This window comes from Schistosoma haematobium, chromosome 1 (assembly GCF_000699445.3).
Source record: "Schistosoma haematobium chromosome 1, whole genome shotgun sequence".
In the NCBI taxonomy this organism is placed as follows: domain Eukaryota; kingdom Metazoa; phylum Platyhelminthes; class Trematoda; order Strigeidida; family Schistosomatidae; genus Schistosoma; species Schistosoma haematobium.
The window spans coordinates 32314220-32338016 of NC_067196.1; the positions used below are offsets into that span (position 1 = coordinate 32314220).

Consider the following 23797-nt stretch of genomic DNA (forward strand, 5'->3'; position numbering starts at 1 on the left):
TGGGCAGCTCAGAACCAATTAGACGATTTGGACTTCGCAGATGACCTAGCCCTCCTATCGCATACACATGAACAAACGCAGATAAAGACAGCCAGTGTAGCAGCAGTCTCTGCATTAGTAGGCCTCAACATATACAAGAGGAAAACCAAGGCCCTCAAATACAACACGGAGAACAGCAATCCAATCACTCTTGATGACGAAACTCTGGAAGATGTAGAACCCTTCACATACCTGGGGAGCCTCATCAATGAACAAGAAGGGTCAAATGCAGACGTAGAAGCAAGGACTGGCAAAGCGAGGGCCCTCCATGCAAGTACTGACCGGGCCCAACGTTGCTTAACTGTGGTAATCGGACGAGAACCGGTGCTTTCAACGTGGTATCGTCGCCGGCGAAAAAGCCGCATTCATACAATTGAGGAACATATGGAACTCAAAACAACTGTCAGCCAATATCAAAGTCAGAACCTTCAATACGAACGTCAAGGCGCTTTGCTGTATGGAGCTGAAACTTGGAGAACTACCATAACCATCATCAAAGAGGTACAAGTATTTATAAATGGTTGTCTACGCAAGATACTCAATATCCATTGGTCGGATACCATCAGTAACAGCCTTCTGTGGGAGAGAACAAACCAGCTTCCAGCTGAAGAAGAAATTAGGAAAAGACGATGGAAATGGATAGGACATACATTACGCAAATCATCAGACTCAATCACGAGGCAAGCCTTAACTCGGAATCCTGAATGGAAGCGGAAAAGAGGAAGGACACAGAACACATTACGTCGGGAAATAGAATCAAATATGAAAAAGATGAATAACAACTGGAAAGAGTTGCAAAGGATTGCTCAGGACAGGGTTGGATGGCGAATGCTGGTGAGCGGACTCTGCTCCTTCTCGAGGAGTAACAGGCGCAAGTAAGTAATAATCTTCATATTAAAAACTTTTTTATAAGTTTTAAATTAGATTTGACAAGGTGGATGCTGAAAATGTCTATAAATTTATGGTTTACATATGTACATTTGATATTAATGAAAAATTGTCCAATTACCTATAGACTCGAACGAATCATGTATAACCAATTGCCTAGGATCAACTGAGAAGTTTGAATTGTTAGAATAAAACTTTTTATTGCCAGTTATGTTGATAAATTAAACATTATACGATGTAATTTTTGTTAACAAATCTAATTCCTCATTATCAATTTACTACTGAATTACACGATCAACAGTTTCAACTATCAAGATTCACAGACAGTCACAAAACTTAATTAACATAATGTAAATAATATAATGATTTACTTGTATGAATGCAGAAAAAGGGAAATAAATAGACAAGAAAATTAGAAGAAAATGTTTTGTTCTCCATGATGTAAAGTGTATTACATAACTTTCAGATTATTGTAGATTTATGAGAAAAAACAAACATATCTGTCATGATGGTGAATTACTGAAATGATAAAAAAATTATCAATATACTATAATCTGATCATCTTTCTACACTAATATATCTAATATCTTACTATAATATACCCTATTATTTATAGATTTCTATATATTTTTATTATAGTTTCATACTTTCATTTATTATATTACATATAACAACACAGATAACCATAAACTAGAATGTTCGATTATTATATCTACTATTTAAACATAATCAAATACATACAATTAAATAATGAATACTAACAATGAATGAAATTGTTTTTATTTATTCAAAAATAACTATGAATCATAATAAATATACCTTACGTATTCACTTTAAGTTGACGTTTTTCTTTTATTAGTTTTTTTTCTCTTCTATGATATTATTTTCAATTATTTGAACAATTAGTTTCTATGTAAATTGTTTGATTCAAAAAATGAAATCAATTTGTTACTATGATATAAATCATAGTGATTATTAGTTAGTTGAATTTCTTCTCACAAAGAGAGAAAAAAAAGAAAAAAGAATAATAATATAAAACTTCATCCTATCAAACCTTTAATTCACTTGTGAAATTCAGTTGTTTTTTTCTTGGTTGTTACTTACGAAAATAGAATAAATAAATAAACAAAATAAATAGATTGATTAGTTTAAGTTTGTTTGCTTGCTTTTTTTATTTCTAAAATATGTAAAGAATGAATGTCTAACAAATAGTACAACTTGTGAAATTCATTTTGATACTTAATTCAATAATTGGAAGTATTCTATATGAATAGATTGAATTAGTCAGTTTCATTCATTTCATAGTATACAAGTTAATGATTAATAATATGTTACATAATTCAACTATGTGTATTAGTTACGTCAGTTACATTTTATTGTAACGTATTTCAAACTAAATATATTTAGTGTTAAAGTCAGCATCTACTACAATATTAAATTATCCGATGGTAAGTGTTGTTTTCTATTGTATAAGCATATAAAGCAATGATTTATGAGGTTTCTAAAGGGAAAAACAAAATCAACAAATATATTCATTACTGCAGAAATAATATCTGTCCAGTTTTCCAGTGGCTTATAACAACACTTAGAGTAGTATACATCATCAACATCAAGCTGTGTATTTGATTTTAAAAATGAATTTAAGCAATATTGTCCATTAAATGGTTTCAAATGATGATCTTTTATGAACCATCTAGATAATGAAAATATCTTGGAAACATTTATTGCTCAACTACTATTTGTTCTGATGATATACAAATGTAACTTTAGAATTCTACTATTTTTCATGAATACAACAAAGATATTGTCAAGCAATTATTTAAAATATCATGAAAAGTATTCGCTTGTAACCCAATAATGTTAAATGATTGCTTAACTAAAACAAGTTAATAGATGATTTCAGAAAAAAAAATTATCTTTAACAGTATTTTACAAACTTCATTTTTTTGTTACTTCAAGAGGATTTTAGAACAAAAAGACGATCAGTATAATTGTACATAGAAGTTATTACTGGAAATATTTTTGATAAAGTACGGTTACTTATTTGATATGTTAGAACTTTTGAGAACTTTATCTGCTAAGTGCAGTAAACAGAAATTTTGAAGTTGAGTTTACATAAATGAATCAATCTTCCCTCTTATTAAAATTTCTTTCCAACATTTCACTATGTTTTCAAAAAACCAAATTCAATATTTCTATTAGCTAAACCATACAAATTATCTTTTTATTTCATACGTGATAATATATCTTTTACATATTCTAGTCATTAAAAATAATAGCTGAGATAACAACAATAACTGTTAACTTAGTTTACTATGAAATATGTTAAATATTTATACTGTATAAATTTCTAACTCCATGGTTGGTTCATTATATGAATTTGTAGTCACTTTCAAGACACTTATTAACGTATTAATAGAGATAATTTGTAACTCTGTGAACGTGATATTTCCCTTAGCGAAATTAAAATGACAACTAACTCTTATTCCAACTATAACCTACACTTGATGAATATATTTGAATAATACATTCTGTTAGCCTAATATAAAAACTAAACCGGCAGATTACGTGATATGATTAATAAAAATTGATCAATACTAAGGACTTGAAGAAATAACATTGGTTACTTCACCGAGATTGAATGATTTGAAAAATCAATCCTAAAGTTGTATAGGAAATGGTTCTCCAGTTCTTTCAGAATTGTAAACAGGCTGACAATAACTGACAAAAAGGATTCAGATAAAGCATCATACATTTGCCCTCAACATAAAATGACCACATAAGTAACTAATTTTTTAATCTCAATTTTGCAGTTCATTGCTAATCTTGTCAACCATATCATAATTTATTAAATACGAAAGTTATTCTGTTTAGAAAACATCACTATGATGCCGTTGTAACTCAGAACGAAACGAAACAGACTGATACTAATGTATTGTGAAAATCATTTTTATCTAAAGGGAATGTTAGTTTTTAATTTATGTGACTGGAATTTTTTTAACAGGTGTGTTTGCGGGAATATACTGTCAAATATTACTAATTAGTGAGTCATTTTGTTTCATGAAATTTATTTCACAAGTGGTAATAGTTCATTTCTAGATCCAAAGGGTGTATTAGATATTAGTGACAACAATTAATCTATCTCTTTAGTTTTGGAAAGTGAGAAAGTCTTTTGTAACATCATCTGAAATTAATCGAGAATTCATCTTCACTCATAGTATAGTAACATATATTACTTTACTGCCTTAAAACCTTTTGGTTGTACGTGATCAACAGTAAGAATAGAGACTTTAATTAATAGAGATTTAATTAATGGCTGAGTTTTAAAACTGTTGGTTAAAATATACGCTGTCAGCAAAATCATTTCCTTGAAATCTAGACATATACGTATACATATTTATGTACATACATCCTAGTCATTTCGCTGATGATAATCATCACTATAACACTATGTATTTTCATGAGTTATATTACATCCGCGGATAACTGCTTTGTATGAGTGAGCACTAACAGTTATGGTTGCAGATGGATATTCAAAATAACTGGGTAACAAATGTTTACACTTTCCTTCTACTGAATTAGTTTTAACAAAAAAATGATGTTTTACGTTTACAAAAGAACACTTTAAACCACTGATTTAAACAATTTTCAGATTATTACTTACACTTAATACACTGAACAATGAGATGTTTCGAGGAATAAAATAATCACTGAGAACACCAAGAATGATAGCCTTAAAAATTATGGATTAAAAGTTAAAAATAAGGATTTCTTAAGGTACTATAATTACGCTACCAATGCGAGATACAAATTACCAAATAATCGTAGAAAAATATTTATATATATTTTAGCTACTAATACTTTGTTAGTAATATGAGCGAAGTTAATTAACTCGTTAATGGTTAGCTGTGAGACTATAATTTGTCATTAAATAATTTTCTAACCAAATATCGTGGTTGTATCTTAAAATTAAACACGGTGTGTACTGACGTTTTAAGATGCATTTGGCTATATATATATATATATATATATATATATGTTGGAAAATACATACATCATAATGAGGCTTTAAACTTAGTTGAAATAAAACGATGTGTTACATGAAATACATGCAGCTAAATATTGAATTTGACTGGATTCAAAAGCTGCAGTGCAATTTTAAAATGACGTTTGTGATAATCTCCTTTTTTTCTTCATGTGAAAATGAACCAGAATCTAATTTGTGTTTAGGAACATCATAAACTACTTATTTACGGTCATCAGCATTCATTCACCCATGACCTTTAACTTACATGTACAGACCACTCAATTTCCCAAATTATTCATCTAGACAATTTTGGATATTCCTTTGCATAGCGTAGAAATATATATATATATATTAGAACAAAAACACATTTTGTCACGGATTAGAGATCTACCGAATATCGGAAATCACTGTTTTCTCAGAGAAGATATTGAACAACTACCTCTTTGTATTATAAATTAACTAAAATTCAATGCACATATCATGTAATTCAAACTAAATGGCTTAATGGTATCTTGGTCTTCGAGAGAATTAAAAGTACTGAACCTTATATGTTGTTCTGTTGACTTCTGAAAAGTGTAGAATTAAGAAAGTGTCAGTTATCCCATACTACTTCTATCTTAACACTTAATAAAAAGATGTCTACTGTTAATGAACATTAATGTTAACTTATGTTTACCATGTTTAGCAAAATTTTATTATCACCATTATTATCATTTTTAAAAATATGTATATACTAGCGATCGTGCAGCTCTGCAAACGAATTCACCGAAAACAGATCTCTTTCCTGAACCAATCTTCCTTATTTTATAACTTATATTTCGGCTGATTCCATCGGATGCATACATATACATTACCAATACCTGAATATTTATTGAACACCAATGAAAATAATATCATCTTTATATTATCAGCAATATCATTACCACATGACTGAATAAATGTATTGATCACGTTTATTAACGTAAATAGAAAACTTCATTTTAGTCATTACAGTTAAACATGTCATATCAGACAAATTGAACAGCGGATCAAATAACATAATTAATCAACAGTAAAAACATTTACAGAGCGCACAATATATCTAATTATCTATTCATAATATGGTGTGTGCTACTGATGTCGACAGATATAAGTAGTACGTATCATCAATCGAAAAAGGAATGCCCCGTGGTAGAAGGTTAAAAAGATCGAAGAAAGGAGAACTAGAACGGAGAATGATTGGTGTGGAAACGAAGGAACAATGATGTCTGAGGCGATTGATTGACATTTTGCAAATGAGGTATTAACTGTATGGTTCACAGATTTTACTAAGAAGTTCTGTAATTTTGTGTTCAAATACATTTGGTTGTCCCCGCTGGTGTTCTCGCTCACTACAATAAGACAAATGTGTTAGATTTCAAATTAAAAACAGAAATATAAATTGAATCAATGTCATCATTAGAAATTGTATGAGTCCAAAGAACGAGAAGTCATAATATCGTCTTAAGACAACTATATAAAATTCGACTAAATAATTTACTCAATTTACCAAAATCTACTAATCGTACAGCCACATATTTCTGTTCATTCTATAAAACAATACAGCCAGTGCTTTGTGGATTTTTATGCATTTTCAGCTTATACACTTTATACATATTTCGATCTACTAGTCACTTAAAGTTAGACTATCATGGAAAACGTGAAAGCACTGAATAGCCTTTTCGTCCTATTGTGGGACTCAGTAGTGCGCATCCCTGGTCCCGCCTCGCGAGATTTGAACCCAGGACATATCGATGTTTTTTTCCTTGTTGAGAAGATTTATCACGCACCTAATGTCATTAATGAGCTTCTGTCTGATAACCCCATTAGCAAAGAGAGATGACATGGTCAGGTAAAATCCCAGAGTAGTAGAGATAGTAAAAGTATGGGCGATAATAGTTGTATCCGTAAAAGATTAAATGAAAGGTTGCATCCGGGAATTGTTTATGGACTTTTATATATATTCTTTGAAGGTAACTAGATTGTATACATTTACATTTTTTTTTACCATATGTCTTCATTTGACCTATTAGGTACAATTATATGATTTATTGTTTTAAGTTTTTTCACGATCTATTAGTTACCGTCTCTCATATTCACAGCCACTTTTGGCTTGATCTGGTATAACTGTCATTTTTCGTTTCGAGGTGTTATGAGGTCTAGTCTGCCTGTATATAAACTATGTGGATTATCCATATAGTAGAGGCGAATATTGTTCTCTGGTCTCAACGGGTAGGGCTAGGTGAGAAACTACAATATTGAGGACCAATGAGGATTCAGAGTTGACGCAAGACTGATAGTACGGTTGAGATATCAATGTTTTAACACGGGAACTAGGTCATATAAGTCAGTATTCTGATTGGCAATTTTTTCAGTGGCACAAGTCATCACAATTGACATAGCAAAAACAATAATGCTAGCAGTGAAAATGGCACTCTCTTCGGAAAAATTGCAGTCACCATTACAGCAGCAGATGATAACTTCTCAACAGTAACTCGTGGAAGCAGTTTTGGGGAGACTTTCTATTCAACAACATATATATAGGCAAACTAAACATATGGGATGTACCAGTGAGCGAAATATGCACGATAAAAATTCCAAATAGTAACCATGTAGACCTAAGCCATGTAGTCTACACAACTTATCATGGGATATTCCGATTGTCAGTGATTTTCTCGACTGATGTTATGCTTTGATTCGGAACCCTAGCTTTCTTCCACTCTACTTCTAAACCAGATAACACCGCTCCTCGAGGTACGCGGTGGTTGGGCATACGTAATAAATTTCCCAACCACCTTAATCGATGAAGATTTACTACCTCATCAATTGATTTGCCATACTTAGTACCATTTTCTTAACTTGGGGATTACCAACTCCGTGGTCCCAAAACACATGAGCACTGCTTCAAAGAATCCCCGAAAATCGCCCATTCTTGATGACCATGTTCCACACCCATGGAGTAGAACGGACTTCTGCACAACAACCTCTTCCTTTGGTTAGTAGACTGATATCTGATATACCCCGTAAGTAGGTTGGTAAAAGCCAGTCGAGCTTTCTGAATCCGTGCGGAGATTTCATCAAACGCCAGACCTTCAGGACTGATGAGAAACTTAAGATAAGTGAGGCAGTCAGTGAGTTCAACTACTTCATTCCTTGTCACTAATTCAGGCACTGACGTAAGTCAACTCTGAAGTAACATTTTAAATTTGGAGGGGGACAAATGCATCAAAAACATGCTTGCTTTGTTGCTTAAGTTAATCAAGAGACTGCATTTTGTCAGCGTCTTCAACAAACAGAACTATATCATCTAAGTCAACAAGTGAATCTTTTGGTAGATGATCAATCTTTGATGAGTCAGACGATGAAAGTGTTATCTCTCATAGCATTTCTATGATCAAGTTAAATAAAAATGGGCAAAGTGAAGAACTCTAACGAACACTTGAAATAACTAATTCCGACTACAGTTTGCCATAAGCTCTTACTCGACTATTAGTGTTCGAGTAGAGGGCATGTACAACGTTAATGTACTTCGTTGGTACGTGTTCCAGTGACTGACTGCCACATAACCTCACGAGTCGAATGGTGCTCTAAGGATAAAGAATACAACTACTATCGGATATCAAAAGTATGTTTATGTTCCAGTCTGCTCTACCTCGCTTTAGATTACTTAGAGCCTTTTCAATTTCGCCAAGAGTTAGGGGACTTACATCATTTTGCCATTAAGGTTGCTTAGAGATAGCGGATAACTGAGATACTTTCACTAACAATCGAATTTTAATACCCGTTTCCTTGATCAGACTAATCAGTTGTTTACTGTTACTAATCATCATCGTCTTCACCATTTCTCAATTCTTAACTTACCAATCCCTACGATTATTAAGTAAAGTTTTTATGAGCCCATGTTTAAGCTGCATCCGCTCCTCATGTTAAGAACCAGATGGGATGAGTTCCCAAGCATCTTTCAGTTCTGTAGATCACGATGAAATCCACTGATTTTACTTAACCGTTTGGTTTAATTTATGAGTAGATGCCATTGATGCTTTCACGGCTTTTCGATACCATGCTAAGTTACCTCGGGGTGAATATTATTTTCATGGTCGACTAATTCCTACAGTTGCTTCTGAAATGTATTTTTAACATTTTCGTTATTAATTTGGGGTATAAGGGATTTTCTTGTTGTCCAGTAAGATGCAGACAAATAAATGCTCGAACTGTGGCATGATCCGAGTCTTAACATGTACTCCAGAATGAAAAAGTCTTGTACCGAGCCTCTCCGACGATTGCTGATGAAAATATGATCTTTTCAGACCATTTCTGAGCCGATTGTGGAGTTTTTTCACTAAGCTGCAACACCATAAGGTCCGCCTAAACGCCTTTACGATGTTTTGTCAGACCAGGAATAAAATTTCATGGATCCAAAGCACTAGCATTCGTGGAGTGTGATGAAGATATACGAAAAGGATTAGTGATTGGGATGAAAGAATTATTAAGAAGCGAATGAGTGATTTGGTCGTGAAAAAGATGGTCTCAGGTGCTGATAGAAGTATGAGTGATTGTCACGTCATGAAAGGATATTTCTTCTTCAAAGATCTGACAAAAAGCTGAATTAGTTGTGGTCACGGCGACCTGAGAGCATGACCACAGAACCTAAGGAACAGCAGCTTGAGGCCAGTTACGCATGAAATTTTTTGGACCTTTTTAACGTGCTAGGTCAGCACTTCAATAAAATTTACCACCGGAGACCAAAACCCGAGGTAAGGTGAGGTGTAATATTTCTAGGGTTAGCCCTGTTCTTCCGCTGCAGATGCTGCTTGTTCGAGGGAAACATCTTACCACTGTCGAACCCCTCAACAGTCAGCAGTACGACGTTGCTCTCGAACCTTTAGTTGCTTATTTTAGTCTCACCATTCTCAAACCAATCTGCCTGGCATGGTAGGACCTGTAGGAGCATGTGTTACAGCCAATATAACTAGGTTGAGTCATCACGATAAGCTAGCCCGACCATCACCTCAAGGTAGCAACTACGGTTGTTGCATTTACACTACGGATGAATTTGGGTTCGCAAGAAGTTAAACTTAGTACTGCAATCTAATTATAGGATACTAGTTAGCACTAACATATTAGTGAAAATATAACATTGAAGTAATCTCAAAACTGGTAATCCTTCGAGATATGAGGACAAAGTTTGAAATTCTTAATCGCAAAGTGACATTTGATATATGTCGCCACTAAAAATTATTTTGATCAGATATTTAGTTGTGAAAACTAGACTACTCTAATGCAGACAATTCTTTTATAAAAATGTAGCTGTCTAAGAAAGTGTGTGAGTACAGTCAAATGGATGATTGGCAAATAATTACGAATCCCTATCCATTACCTACTCTGTTGTATGATGTAAATAAGAATTGAACCTGAATGCACAGAAATCAATTGACGAGACTGTTGATTATTATTAACAATTATATTTGGCTCTTCATAGTGCTACAAGTGGCAGATATATTACGAAACTGGAACTATTTTATCTGTTGCCTCGAAATTACAACTAGCGAAATCTCTAAATTGATTATTTCAAAATATATTACTAAAGTATTATAAAGCAATTTCTAGTCCAAACAACTATCGTCTTCAATCAGTGAATAACAAACACAACTCTATAGATAAAAATACTTCATTTTATTCCAAACAAGCTCGTAAAAAATAAGGTAAATGATAAAAAGAGATCAAAAAATAATATATTATCTAATTCTATGAGTAATAGACTAATTTGTAATCAGTTGACCGGTAAGAAAATTAACGTATAATAATGTTAATTAAACCAGGTTATACATTTCAGTACAGTGAAATCGTATTTATACACGGCCAAATATGTGTATATATAATTATAAAAAATGAATTATGATGATGCTAACAATCTAAATCTCATAGGATGAAACAGCCAAACAAATAAACAAACAAAATAGTTACGCAATTGTCTGAATGTTCAATTGATTAATCAACCATTTAAACTAACCAAGTAGTCCATCGACAAAGGAGATAAAAATATACACATCACTCATTAATTATGCAAACGTATATAAGAGAATGAAATCAACTGATAACGGTTTAATTTTTTTATTATTTTCAGTAGAAAAAAAAGGATAATAAAAATAAGTGAGAGAAAAAAATAGCCCAGTATATGAAACTTATTGGTTTTGATAACACAATTTTATTACTATTCATCATTGTGAATTGTGCAAAAATAAAATGGTTTAGACGAACAAATGAAAACAGGATATATATATATATATATATATATATATATATATATATATATACTGCTTAAGCATGAGATTTGTGCATACATGATAAATCACAATCCGTATGCACTTCAACATGAGTAATCATTACTGAAGGTGACCGACTATCATTGATTTCATTATTTAGTCCAGATTCAGTGTCACTTTCACTACACTGTTTACCTAATGAGAAAATACAACAAAATAGAAAGGATAAAGAGGATATTTCATGGAAATAATATAAAGTAACCTTGAAAAGCCTTATGTATTATGAAGCTAGAAATCATCAAAATGACTGTGTGATAACTTTTGGTAGCTAAGCTGAATTAAGGATTAGAGCAAAATTTATGATTCAAACTAATGAACTATCATTGTTAAAAAAAGAATATGGATGTTATTCGTGAAGAACAATGTTTGTATGAAAATAGATTTGTTGCATATACCATGAAAACAGTAACTAATGAGACAACATGGCGCTAAGTAGGTTATTAAGTTTATTAGTGGATCAAATACAGTTTATATTATGAAGTGATATTGTAGTGTATGTTGCTTATGTCAACATTGCTATGGAGGTCTGCATACCGGCGGACTCGATATTTCAACGGGGAGCGTGGCACAGATTACAGCAAAGGTGGCACGGCGAGCAGAACAACCGCAAAAGCGACTGTTTAAAGGGTGAACGAGTGTGGTGTATGCTACTTATATCTGTCGACATAAGTAGTATGTAACACCAATCGGAAGTGAGAAACCTGGCAGCAGAAGGTTAAGAAGACCGAGTTTAGGAAAACAAAAAGGGAAATAGGAAGGAATTGTGGATTGGAAGAATCATACAGAATGTGAAGGACAACTGATATAAGATTTGCAAAAGAAGCATCTTATGTATGGTTCTCATATTTTAAGACGATGCTTTGTAATTTCGTACCAAATAGTGGATTGGTCTTCCTCAGCCGAGTGTTTATTCATTACAATGTTTGCTGGTGAACCAGTGAAAGCAAAGAATCTAACGGTAAGAACTATTATTGTAACTAGTTTAATAGTTCTCAGATTCAATATTGAATAAAATATTATTATTTCATTTATACCACACAATTACCATACTACTACATAATTGGGGATGATCTCATATATCTAAAGGAAACAGCTGTCAGGTACTATATGATTTTTAATTGGTGCTAAATCGACTGCAGGTCCAATCAAAGAAAAGTGATGAAAACATTTCTTCAGTTATAGAACTAAATGAAGTTTAATTAATCCATAGAAAATATGTAGCAGTGAGGAAAATAGTATGTTGATTCCAAAATACTCATAGTGGTCGAATTACAAGGACAAACTAACATTATCTAGAAAGCCAATAAACAGTAAGAAACCGCGAACAGATGTTTCATATCGACAATGACTTATCTGTAGTAAGCAGACACTACTTCCCATGCGATCGAAACCAAGTTTATGAAGAAATGTTATTCAATCGTTTAGTATGTGACATCGAGTGATCAAAATACAATCTTGGTACAAAATTACCTTTTGACGGGACTGTTAACTCCATAGGTTGGGGCCTTCCAAAGAAACATCGAGAAATCCAACTCGACGTAGATACACACTCAAAATAAAAGTAGTTTTATGAAAAAGATTTTAAATATTTTAAGTGTAATTTCTATTACAATTCTCTTCGAACCGGTAAATGTTTAGAAACAAGAATTCTTATTTTGATTTTACATCAATCCATAAAAATAAGATTAAGGATGAAAGTAATTAAGAATTACAGTATTACCTAGTAGTATAAAGATCGGTTTATACAAGAATCGAATGGAATTTATTTATTTTACATTCTAGGACGATTCGTAGAACGAATGAAGAAAATGGTTTAAGTAAGAAATACTTTCGCATAAACAACAAGAACGGTGTTTTTCACATGAATTATTCAACTAAATAATTAACATCAAGTGATCGAGAAAAGAAAAAAAAGAACTTTTACCATTGATTTCAAATCAATACATTGTTAAAATGTTTCACATGTTTGTGTAATGAACAAATCTTAACATATACAACCATTGTTTTCAGTAAAATACATTCAACTGTGATATATGGAATTGTATGTGTGGGTAATATAATAATTCATGATCAATTTAAAGATAAAACACTTAGATTTTTTTTAAACGACCACCTATCAGTAGTACAAACACGTTATCAATATATGATCCCTGAACAATTCTTGACTCATGAAAGATGAGATGTTTATGAATTTAACGAAAGATAACATTTACATTCACTGATTCTGATGTCACAACTAGCTCAAATCAACGGGGCATCTATCTTTTTAAACTGTGAGAATAAATTATCTTGTTTTACATACATTTTAACTAAATAATTATGTACGTAAACCATGTGCTTTCATATAAAAAAAAACTTGAAACCTCTTAAGATACTTAGTAATTAAAAAATCCAAAAAGAAATATCACAACATTTGGTCTATTTTCTTTCGTGTTTACTAATTGAGGAAGTAATAGACGTTTACTTCGAAACTTTCACATTAAATACAGTATACGATAAAAATATTTTAGAACCATAAATATTCGAAGAACTTTGCGTGTGATGATTGACAGCTAATCACTGTTAAGAATTTTTATAGAAACATATTCTTGAACATTACCAAGTTAAGTGGGTACAAAACAACAACTTATCCCTATACTGAATATTCTGTGCTGAGATTTGTATAATATAAATAAATACATGTATTGACTCAAGAGAGTATTTTACTGTTATTATCCCATGAATAATACAAGTCAAATGAACAAAATGATAAATATGTGAGATGGAAGGGTTTACTCAGATTTCTTATTGGTGTCTTAAGTTGTTCCTAATTACGAAATATGACATCGAACCTGAGATTTATCTTTTGAGATCACTGAACAAAGTTCAACCCAAAATTTTCCCTCAAAAAACAAAAAAAAATTAACCTTTTACGAGGGATTCAGCGACAATCTGAGAACATTCAGGTTGTAATTCCACGGCTGTATTAACATTATTAGTTCCCTGTTCATAGTCGGATGAATTATGACCTCTGGAATAAGAACTTGATACATTTGTCAGAAAGCTTTCCAAGGTTTCACGAATTGAGGTAGTCATCTTCATTCGCCTAAGTGATGAAGCACTTGATTGTTCAACAGAAGCATTAATAAGCGGAGTATGTTCATCTGAATGGACGTTCTCACTGTAGAAACTTAACTGAGGTGATGAAGTAGTATCTTCTGAATCAGAATCTTCTTCGAAAGACGAATCATCCAAAAATGGAGCTTCAGATGTAGTGGCATATGCAGAAGCGCGTCTATATCTTGTAGAAGTTGAAATGTAGACTCTAGGACGATTGTGAACTTTCTTCTTACATATAGGACAAAAACCACGACGTTTTAAAAGCCACGGATCTACACATTTACTGTGGTAAGCTTTAAAAAGAATAGGACGGTTTTAAAGTAAATGAACAGAAATTTCAAATGCTATTAATGCGTTAACTAGTAAACAAATATTAGTAACTTGGTAATGAATGGAAATCTGTTGACCAAATTTATAATTGACGAACAAAAAATTCATATTCACAACTTCCCTAACGACTATACAGAAACATCTAACACCATTTTCAGTGGGTAGTGATCTTTTTAATACAGGGACTATTCGTAGAAACATTTCTATCAGTAATTGAGATATCAGATGGAAGATGAGAAATCGTGTTTAGTCTAGATCTATAATAAGTCAATGGTCACGCGAAAAGCTCAGTAATAACCACTTTTATTTTAGAGCTTTGACTATTTAGATTTTATGCTTGAAGTGAGGATGAAAATACTCATTGATTAGAATACACTGACGAGTGGAAGTTTTAGGCACAACGTTTCCTGATAATCAAACATTACTACTTGCCAAAATACTGCCAACTACAACTACAGTTTTACATCGAGAAGCTTCAAAAGCGTGAAGATATTTGGAACTAGAACTTGAGATTAAAACTAAAACTTCTCGACATCTGTACAAAAAATATTGTAGACAAAAATTTTCACGGACCATACTTTAAAAGGTACACAAGTCATGATTACAGTGAACAACGTATACTTAAACAGGAGTAAACAAAATGCCGTTATGGCTCTAAAAACTACTTAGTAATAATGTAGAGAATTATTTGTCGCGCTACGAATCAAGTCTTACAAAGCAACCGAATTTATATTACAGTGATTATAGCCCGCCTGCCCCCAAATGCCCTAGTACAGCCGAGAGTGGGGAGAGTCAGCTCTCCCTCACGAAATGCTCTCACACAGCCACGCGTATACATCTGCCAAGGAAGTCTTACTCACTGCCTTCTCGTGGCAGGGGTGTTGTTTACAAAATTGAGAGGACGAAAAGCGAATGTCCGGCGCTTGAACCGGGCCGGTGGACGCGGTGAGTCCAGCTGGGGGAGTCGGGAAACCCTGATTTCAAACCAATGTCGCACATGGGCTCCAGTATCCTGAAGGAAATAATGGCATAGGAACCAATTGTTGGTCACCGGATACTATGGGACTGCATCTCCTCACGACGCTCCACTGCCTTGTAGGTCAGACCCGGGGTTCGGGGTGTGGCCTCCTAAGAAAACCATCCGCTTTGGTCTGAGTACCCGAGCAGTATCACAGCCCACACACAAATAGAATGAAATGACGATATCTACTGAAAACACTATTCACGCTTCGATTAACACTCAAACAATTCACATTATTATTATTATTATCTTTTACCACGTCACTTATTCACTCTTTTATTCCCACCTTGTGTATCCTTATTTTTCAACTTATGCAGCAGCTCGCCCATGGTAGAAACTTTGTTCTATCTAAACGATCTCGAATCACTGCCTGGTCGGAAATTGAATGTTACCACCGAATACGAATACTGAAGCAGTTTTTCTGAAACCATGTGCACCATTCAAACTAGCTGCTTTCAACATTCGCACATTATTGCAGATCGGACAAGAGATAGGGCTGGCTGTGTCTTAAGAAAGTCTTAATATCGACGTTTGTTGTCCGTCCTAGACCCATATTGAAGACTCTGGTGAAGTACTACAAGATTGCTCTCTATCTGTCGCTTCAAGGGGCTTGTTTTGCGTGCGTTTATCCGGGGACCCTGTAGCAACTTCGTCTGGTCTTGCTGGCGTTGGTGTCGCACTAAGCGCTAGAGCTGAGGCAGCACTAATCGATTGGATCCACATTAACAGTCGGTTATGTGCTGTTAGATTAATAATAGATAATAAATGAAATAAGTGACCGCGTTGCTTTTGTTGAAAGCACAAAGAAAAGCTACGATAAGTATCGGTACAGAAGTACAGATAGAGGTGAGATTCTGGTTAGAGGACTAACTGAGTTGCTTTGAAAGGGTTGAGGAAGAGGTAGTGTTATAATATCGTCTCCATCCTGAAAAGGACCAAAGTAATCTGCGCAATTACTATCGGAGGATAAGTCCACTCTCAGTTAGATCCAAACTACTGGCTTCCGTCACACTCCACGACTCTGTATCAAATGATCGTTGTCTCCATAAGCTTGTTTCCACCCAGTGATAACAGGTTAGTAATACTGACCCTTGGCAATGTATGTTCAAGTGCAATGACCATAACTAAATTAATGTCACTATATTGAAACACTGAGTTTGCTAGCTTGAACATGTTTTACGAATATCACTACACAGGTTTCCAAAGTGTGCATTATATGCCGGAGCTGAGTCAGGGTTGGAAAAGTGGGGTAGACAGTTTCTAAACTGCTGCCGTGGTATGAAAGCTGCATATGACTGGCATTTTTCAAGCTACCATAGAGATGATAGAATTTAATGACTTGAGACGTGATTAGACACGGGTTAGGGTAGAAGCCACTGACGATTCTGTTGTATTTCTTATATTCCTCTTGAAAGTGAGAGGAATGCCTTTAATTGAAAGAACTTGTAGTTGCAACTTTAGTTAATTGTATTTCTTCTTTAGCCATCGTATTCCCCTTCTTTTCTTTAATTTTCTCGAGATGTCATCGCTTTATTTTTGTGACCAACATTTTTTTATACATCATAGTTGTAAAGAAGAAAAATAACATGATACATTTTATGTATTAAGAAAAGAAGCTATGAAAAGATGCAATTTTTCATGTAAATGATTATTCACTTACCATGCCCACATGGTAATACTCTCAATTTATCACCATCTTTATAATCTTCTAAACAAATTGCACAAGTTTCAAATTCATTGGAGTCTAGAAAAATTCATCATAATAAACGGGAAAGTACTGAGGCAGTAAGAAGGGTAAAAACTCAAATGTGTAAGCAACAAAATAATTACTTTTATAACTGACGGTGAACAGTAAAATAAAATCCTACATAAAGAATGTAAAAAAAGTGAATGTATGCTCTATAACGAAAAAATTCTAGTTTCACAATAGTCGTATTTGTTCGGTCTTGGATAATTTAAATGAACCGATGTGAATGAATATCAGTAGTTATGCTAATCAGTAAAATGATTACAGTACACCGAAGTTAACAGTAGGATGGTTTCATTTTTTGCTTCCCAAATTCATGTATCTATGAATATGAATAAAAGTTCCCTTATCAACAGCGCCTCAAAATCACCATCCAATGTTTGCTATGCTAAACTACTATCAAGTAAGCTACGTTGCCTATTGCACAACAAAAGCTTAACGATTTTATACATTTTTCACTAATCAAATATTATAACAGAAGCAAGGTTGAATATTTTATATTGATTAATTCCATAACGAAAAACACTGCATTTGGTAGGTTTATTCACAAAATCTACATGTAGAAAACTAGCCTAAAATGTCGATATTTAATTAGGCGACTTCTAGTTACAAACTTTTATGCTTTTAAAAAGGAAAATTGATAAATATGTAAAAACGTATATAAAACGTTTTACGGGGAATTAACATAGAAGGTTATATAGATCTGAACTAATTACAAAATAAGTTGGTAGGTGTAAAAAACCTAAGTGACTGGATAATGGTTCTGAAAGGTGGAATACTAAAAGCATGGTGAATTAATATTTCTCGAAAAACATATCTCCTGTAACACGATAAGAACTATCAACTGGCCTATTAATAAAAACATACAGTTGAAGAGATTTTATGAAAACATTAATGACGTTGTACTCCATTTTATAATTAGTGATTTCATAAACTTTCCAAAGTTTTGGAGGTTAACATTACTTAAATAAAGGTTGTACTTATTACTTATGCATTAAGAAGTTGATTAAATATTTATTTATCAATCCAGACAATTAGTAACCTCCATATTTTGTAACTGAATAATTTGCTTGAAAAAAAGACTCGAAAAATAAGTTTCGCTTAATGAAATTGCAGACTCTGAAAAGATTGAATATAAAAACAAATTTCTTGTTAGTTATGCCCAAAACTAGGGGAATGACAATCTTGTTTTAATTCAGACGTCTATCCCACTGTTTAACCCTAATGCAGCAAATATTCGTTTCTATTATTGTACGAAAAAACCCAAGATGTAGCCGACTTCTAACCGTATCACCAAGTGAATAAATAACGTAGGTGGGTTGCCTTTCGTACATACAAACATCAACAGAATAACTTACCTTTAACAAATAAAGTTTCAGGTATTTTACGTAACTCTTTTACTGGTAAGCAATAACGATATCTTCTCCGGTATCGATTCAAAAGCCGAATCCCATATGCCACACTCAATGCGACTACAGATATCAGCAGACATGTTATGAGTGGAATAAGATACAACACGATACTTCGGCGATGAGCAGGTAGTATTTCAACAAAATAACTGCAAATACATAAAAAATACGAACTGCATACTTATTGATTTAATCCACAGATAGAATAGTGAGAGAGTAAAGTGTAAACAAAATAAGTCATTATCCATTAGAATCTTGAAGCATTTAGGAAAAGTAACATATAGTTATATTGGGACTTAGTGGCTGAGTGTCAAGTGTCATACCATCAAACCGATGTTCCTTATCAGTAGAAATTTAGGTTTATTTTTCGCATGATGCTAGTATCTAATAAAATATCTAGTGGTATTCAGTAATAAATCTTGCTAACTGCTACAAACACTGTGATAGGCTAATTAATGCTTCACAGACTACTCTATCTTGCTTGGTTCAGTTGCTTCCTGATATCCGAAGTAACTGGATAGATTTGACAGCTTCTTTCAGAAGAAACTATGGTTGAGTGTTTCATCAAGAAAATTGTCGAGCTCCCGTTATATGGATCAACTGCCATAAGAAATGTTTTGCTGTAAAGAGACTCAAAAAGATCTAGCCAAATACGGCTACAGTGACTACAGTACTGATTAGGATAACAGTTGTATCTTTCACGATACAGTATGAACAATGCATGTGGTCTTGTAAAAAAGCATTCGATCGACTTATAGCTTGACGTGGTGTATTTCAGGAAATGCTTTTTGATTAAGTTGTATTTTTTGAACTGGATGGTCTATCATTGTCAGTCAACATAAGACAGGATATATATATGCACTGGTCCAAGTTGCCACACCTCATCAGCACAACAAGATGAACACCAAATTCACTAAAGTAGTTACTTCAATGATAGTAAAAAAGATTGCATATAAGGGTATAATACAGGGAAAAAGAATTAATTCGTAGAAAGGTATAAAGCAATTTTTATCTCACAGTTTGAAGGAAAACAAAGAGTGTATGCACCTACACCATTGCGATCGATTTTGATCCATGTCACCCACAGTCTCTAATCACTAGTTGCGATAGTCACGCGGACCCCAACCAAGTAGTCTGCATCTATCAACATGACTTAGACCAGTAGTAACTAGTCAGCATTGCGCACCGTGGTAATCGGTGGTTGCGCATGTGTTAGATCTGGCCAAACCATCTCAGTCGATGAAGATTTACAAACTCATCAACTGATTACCATCAATATCTAATACATTGCATCTAACCTCACTATTGCCCAGTGATCCCAGCAGATTTGAGGAATATATATAAGACTTCTGTGATCAAATACCAGTAACTTATGAGTATCCTCTACCCTTAATGGCCACGTTTCGAAGCCATAAAGTAAAATAGAACGAACTGCTGTGCAATATACTCGTCCTTTAATTGATAAACGGATATCTCGTTTTCACTACAGGTGACGTAAGATGGGAAATATCAAACTCAGACAATAAGAACGTTGTTTTCACCAGTATGTCTATGATGAAGTCTAACGAAAATGGAGATGGTGGACAGCAGACGGTCACCATTATTTGTATGGTGAGCCGGAACACTAAAAACGTCCATCTAAATGTATTTCTGTTTGGTTCAAGCTATCAACTTGGGCATTAAAGTCACCTGCTACGAATACTATGTCTGAGTGTTTAGCTTTCTGAAGAAGTTCAGAAAGCTTTTTGTAAAACCCACCTTTTACTTCATCCTGGCTTCAGTCAGGGGGAGAGTAGGCAGAAATTATCAAAACGCAACGACGTCTGTCCCTATCCTTCTGACTTCTTACGGAGCCGTTTATCCGAACAGCACATGGACGCCTGCTAACGGAAATCCATATCGATAGTGTTGTTCTACCCTCGTCCTTAGTGCTATGCCTACACCTGTCAGTTCATGAGAACTAGCCATCGGATCGCCAGATACACGAAGGATGTACCTCGTCGGTCCTCCGTTTTGGCGAGATTAGGTCAAGTGAATGACCACACTAGGATCCTGTATGCGTGGTTTGGAGAGTGTACGTCAATCGAATGAGATTCTAGGGTCTTAGCGGAGGAGGCCTGCTGGCCTGTGAGAGGTATGAGGGCGGTTATAAATTCCTGATTGCCCATACCATGAAAGGGTTCTTCTACAGGTACCCGAAAGTGAAATTGGGTTCGAGTTATTCTTAGTGACCTGAGAGCGTGACCGCAGTGCCCAAGGAACAACTGCTAGAGACCGGCTGCACACAACCATTTTGTGGACTATTTTCGTGTCAGTTCCGTACTTGTTGAGACCTTACCGCTGGAGACGGAAATCCGTAGGATAATGCGAGGTGTGCGTTTTTTGCACCGACCTTTTTCAACTTCACCCTTCCTTTGTGGGAAGGCAGCATCTCTATTATGATGGTTGTCCGAGAGAGACACCTCATGGCCGTCATACCTCTGTACAGCCAGCAGTACGAATTCTCCCTTAGTTTTGTTACTTTTGGTCTTGCCGCTTTTTAGCTGACCTGTCTGGCATGGTAGGGCCCTGAGGAACGATTGCTCCATCCAGTATAGCCCGATTGATTCATCACGATAGGAAAACTCTATTACACTGTCAAGGTAGCGGTAACGATTCTTTTTCAGCATCATCGTCACGAACTTTCGATAAAAGTAATCCAATAGAATTTCTTTGCAATAGACTAGCACATTGCTTTGTCGACAATAGATTTGACTCATTGCTGTCAATACCTATCACATGATTTTCCTTACACTTATCTGGAATGTGTCCTCACTGACCTGGCCACTTGTTAGTATGAAACCGTTTGGTAGTTGTAGGTAACCAAGTAGGAATGTTGGTGTACCACAGATTCATGTAATCGAACTGCATGTGAAATCCTAACTGTTACATGCTAGTACAATAAGTAATTATAAACGATTTTTCACTCCTAGGCGATTTACCTACTAAATAACTGTATTAAATACAAATTTGTAGGAAAGTTCAAAGCTACTCAAAACCTAAATACTTTTGCACTACTTTTCGAGTTAAAAACAAATTTGAGGAGTATAATACCTCCCGTAAGAGTACTAACACAGAAAGTTTGATAATTTTCAGGAGACTTCTAGTCTAACCTATAAATCTAATAAGCGTTAGTGAAGTAAGTAGTAAGTAATCTGCTTTAATTAAACGAAAAAAGTCCTCCAAACCAAAATTTCACATGTCAGAAATAGTCACCAAACAGATATATGAACGAGTACTAAATGGAAAGGCAAAGTAAACATCTTTAAACGGAAAAGCAAGTCGGAATGTATCAGCTTTACTCGCCTGCAAATAAAGCACCTATATAATAGATTCAAGAAATATGAAGCTTCGAATCCATAATTAATAAACTGACATACAACTTACTGTGGCACGCAGTACTTATTTAGTAGGAGCTCGCCGTCAGACAAACCAACCATTACGACAGGAATACTGACATTTGTGGCTACCAACGAAAAGATGAGAGGTGAGAAACCTTACACGAATTGTAGCCCATTGGGAAAGTACTGTCGTCCACATCATTGAAAATAACAGTTGCAATATATCCACCTCTTTCGGCCGCTAAAGCTTTATCTACAAAAGAGCAGTCTCCACGTTTGATGAGTGAGATGTAAGGAAGAGTTGAATTGTGATCATCTTTAGGTTTGGGAATTTGGTCCACACAGCCTTCTAGTGGTTTGGATGCATAAATTCGTCCCTGCAAATGTGGAAAGAACTAAACCAAGCCAACCAGTATTAAGGACTCCTGAGAAACTGCTCCACCAAAAAGTGCTTCCGAATCCTCAAACTCGTCAACAATTCCTGATGAGAGGTCTTTCTAAAACTACTAAGTACAAAACACTGTGACATACAACCAGCAAAACTGCCAGGACATTTGCGTCCAACAAAATGTACGCAAGCAAGGAATAAATCAACGCTTTCATTACATTTGGTTTTACTGGAGATAACTCCTCCACCAAATCGAATCGTAACCCATTGAAATTATACAGTTGCGCTTATAGTAAATCAAGCGCTGATCATAAATTAAGGTTCCAATGTATTTCCGGTATTATTTATATTTATGACGAGTTATTTCAAACTAGGATTTTTTGAATGTAATTAAACATTTTTGTGTGTTCGTTGATTTTTTTTCAAGTTAATTTCACTTGCGAAATAAAGCTGTAAAAATGAGGTAATAGATAGAAATAATGGACTTAAACATTTTAAGACTATTAGAATTAGTGTTGTATCCTCGAACGTGACGTAGCGATATTTATACTAAGCATGTTTCAACGGCTAGAGAAATATTTCTGAACCCTACACATATTACTTGTCACGCTAAACACAGCCATGAATTAGTAGGCTTATGACTGAATGTTGAACAGTCCACCGAATCACACATGAGCCAAGGATGATTAAGGAAAGCTGACACTAGACGATAAACCTTAGCCTAGGCCATTGTGTAGTCACACCCAGTTGAGGCTCATATGTCAATTTCGGTTGGACATAATTGTGTCAATTTCCATCGCCACGGGGAGTCGAAGTTTGATAACACCTTTACACGTGACATCTGTATAATTGAAAAATACGGAATCAGTGAAGTCATAAGTGAGGAGTGAATAGGTTCGAAGATATTTTCGGAAAGCTACCAATTTATCGAAAAGCGTTTGGTCTAATCTGGCCACCAGTTGTGAGTGATGTCACGGCGTACTCACTCGTAATCTGGTGCGGATGCGTGACCGAGCGCCTCCAGCTAGCGCCAATGTCGAATACTAACTGAACCATTTACTTCGGGAGTTTATAAACTGATACAAGTATATCATGCTTAGTCGGAAACCATGAGATAACACCATGAAT

General features: G+C 34.4%; 1 protein-coding gene across 1 annotated transcript; it reads right to left on the reverse strand.

Annotated features, from left to right (window-relative positions):
• Nucleotides 1-10638: 10638 nt before the first annotated feature.
• On the reverse strand, nucleotides 10639-23251 carry RNF13 (E3 ubiquitin-protein ligase rnf13). Its single transcript, XM_051216025.1, has 7 exons — nucleotides 22813-23251; nucleotides 22442-22778; nucleotides 22328-22406; nucleotides 18851-19050; nucleotides 17406-17489; nucleotides 14202-14687; nucleotides 10639-11430 (listed from the first exon to the last, which is right to left on the reverse strand). Exons 2-7 carry the CDS (start codon nucleotides 22455-22457, stop codon nucleotides 11291-11293), a joined length of 1005 nt encoding a protein of 334 aa, XP_051073742.1. The 5' UTR covers nucleotides 22458-22778; nucleotides 22813-23251; the 3' UTR covers nucleotides 10639-11290.
• Between the last annotated feature and the right edge of the window lie 546 nt (nucleotides 23252-23797).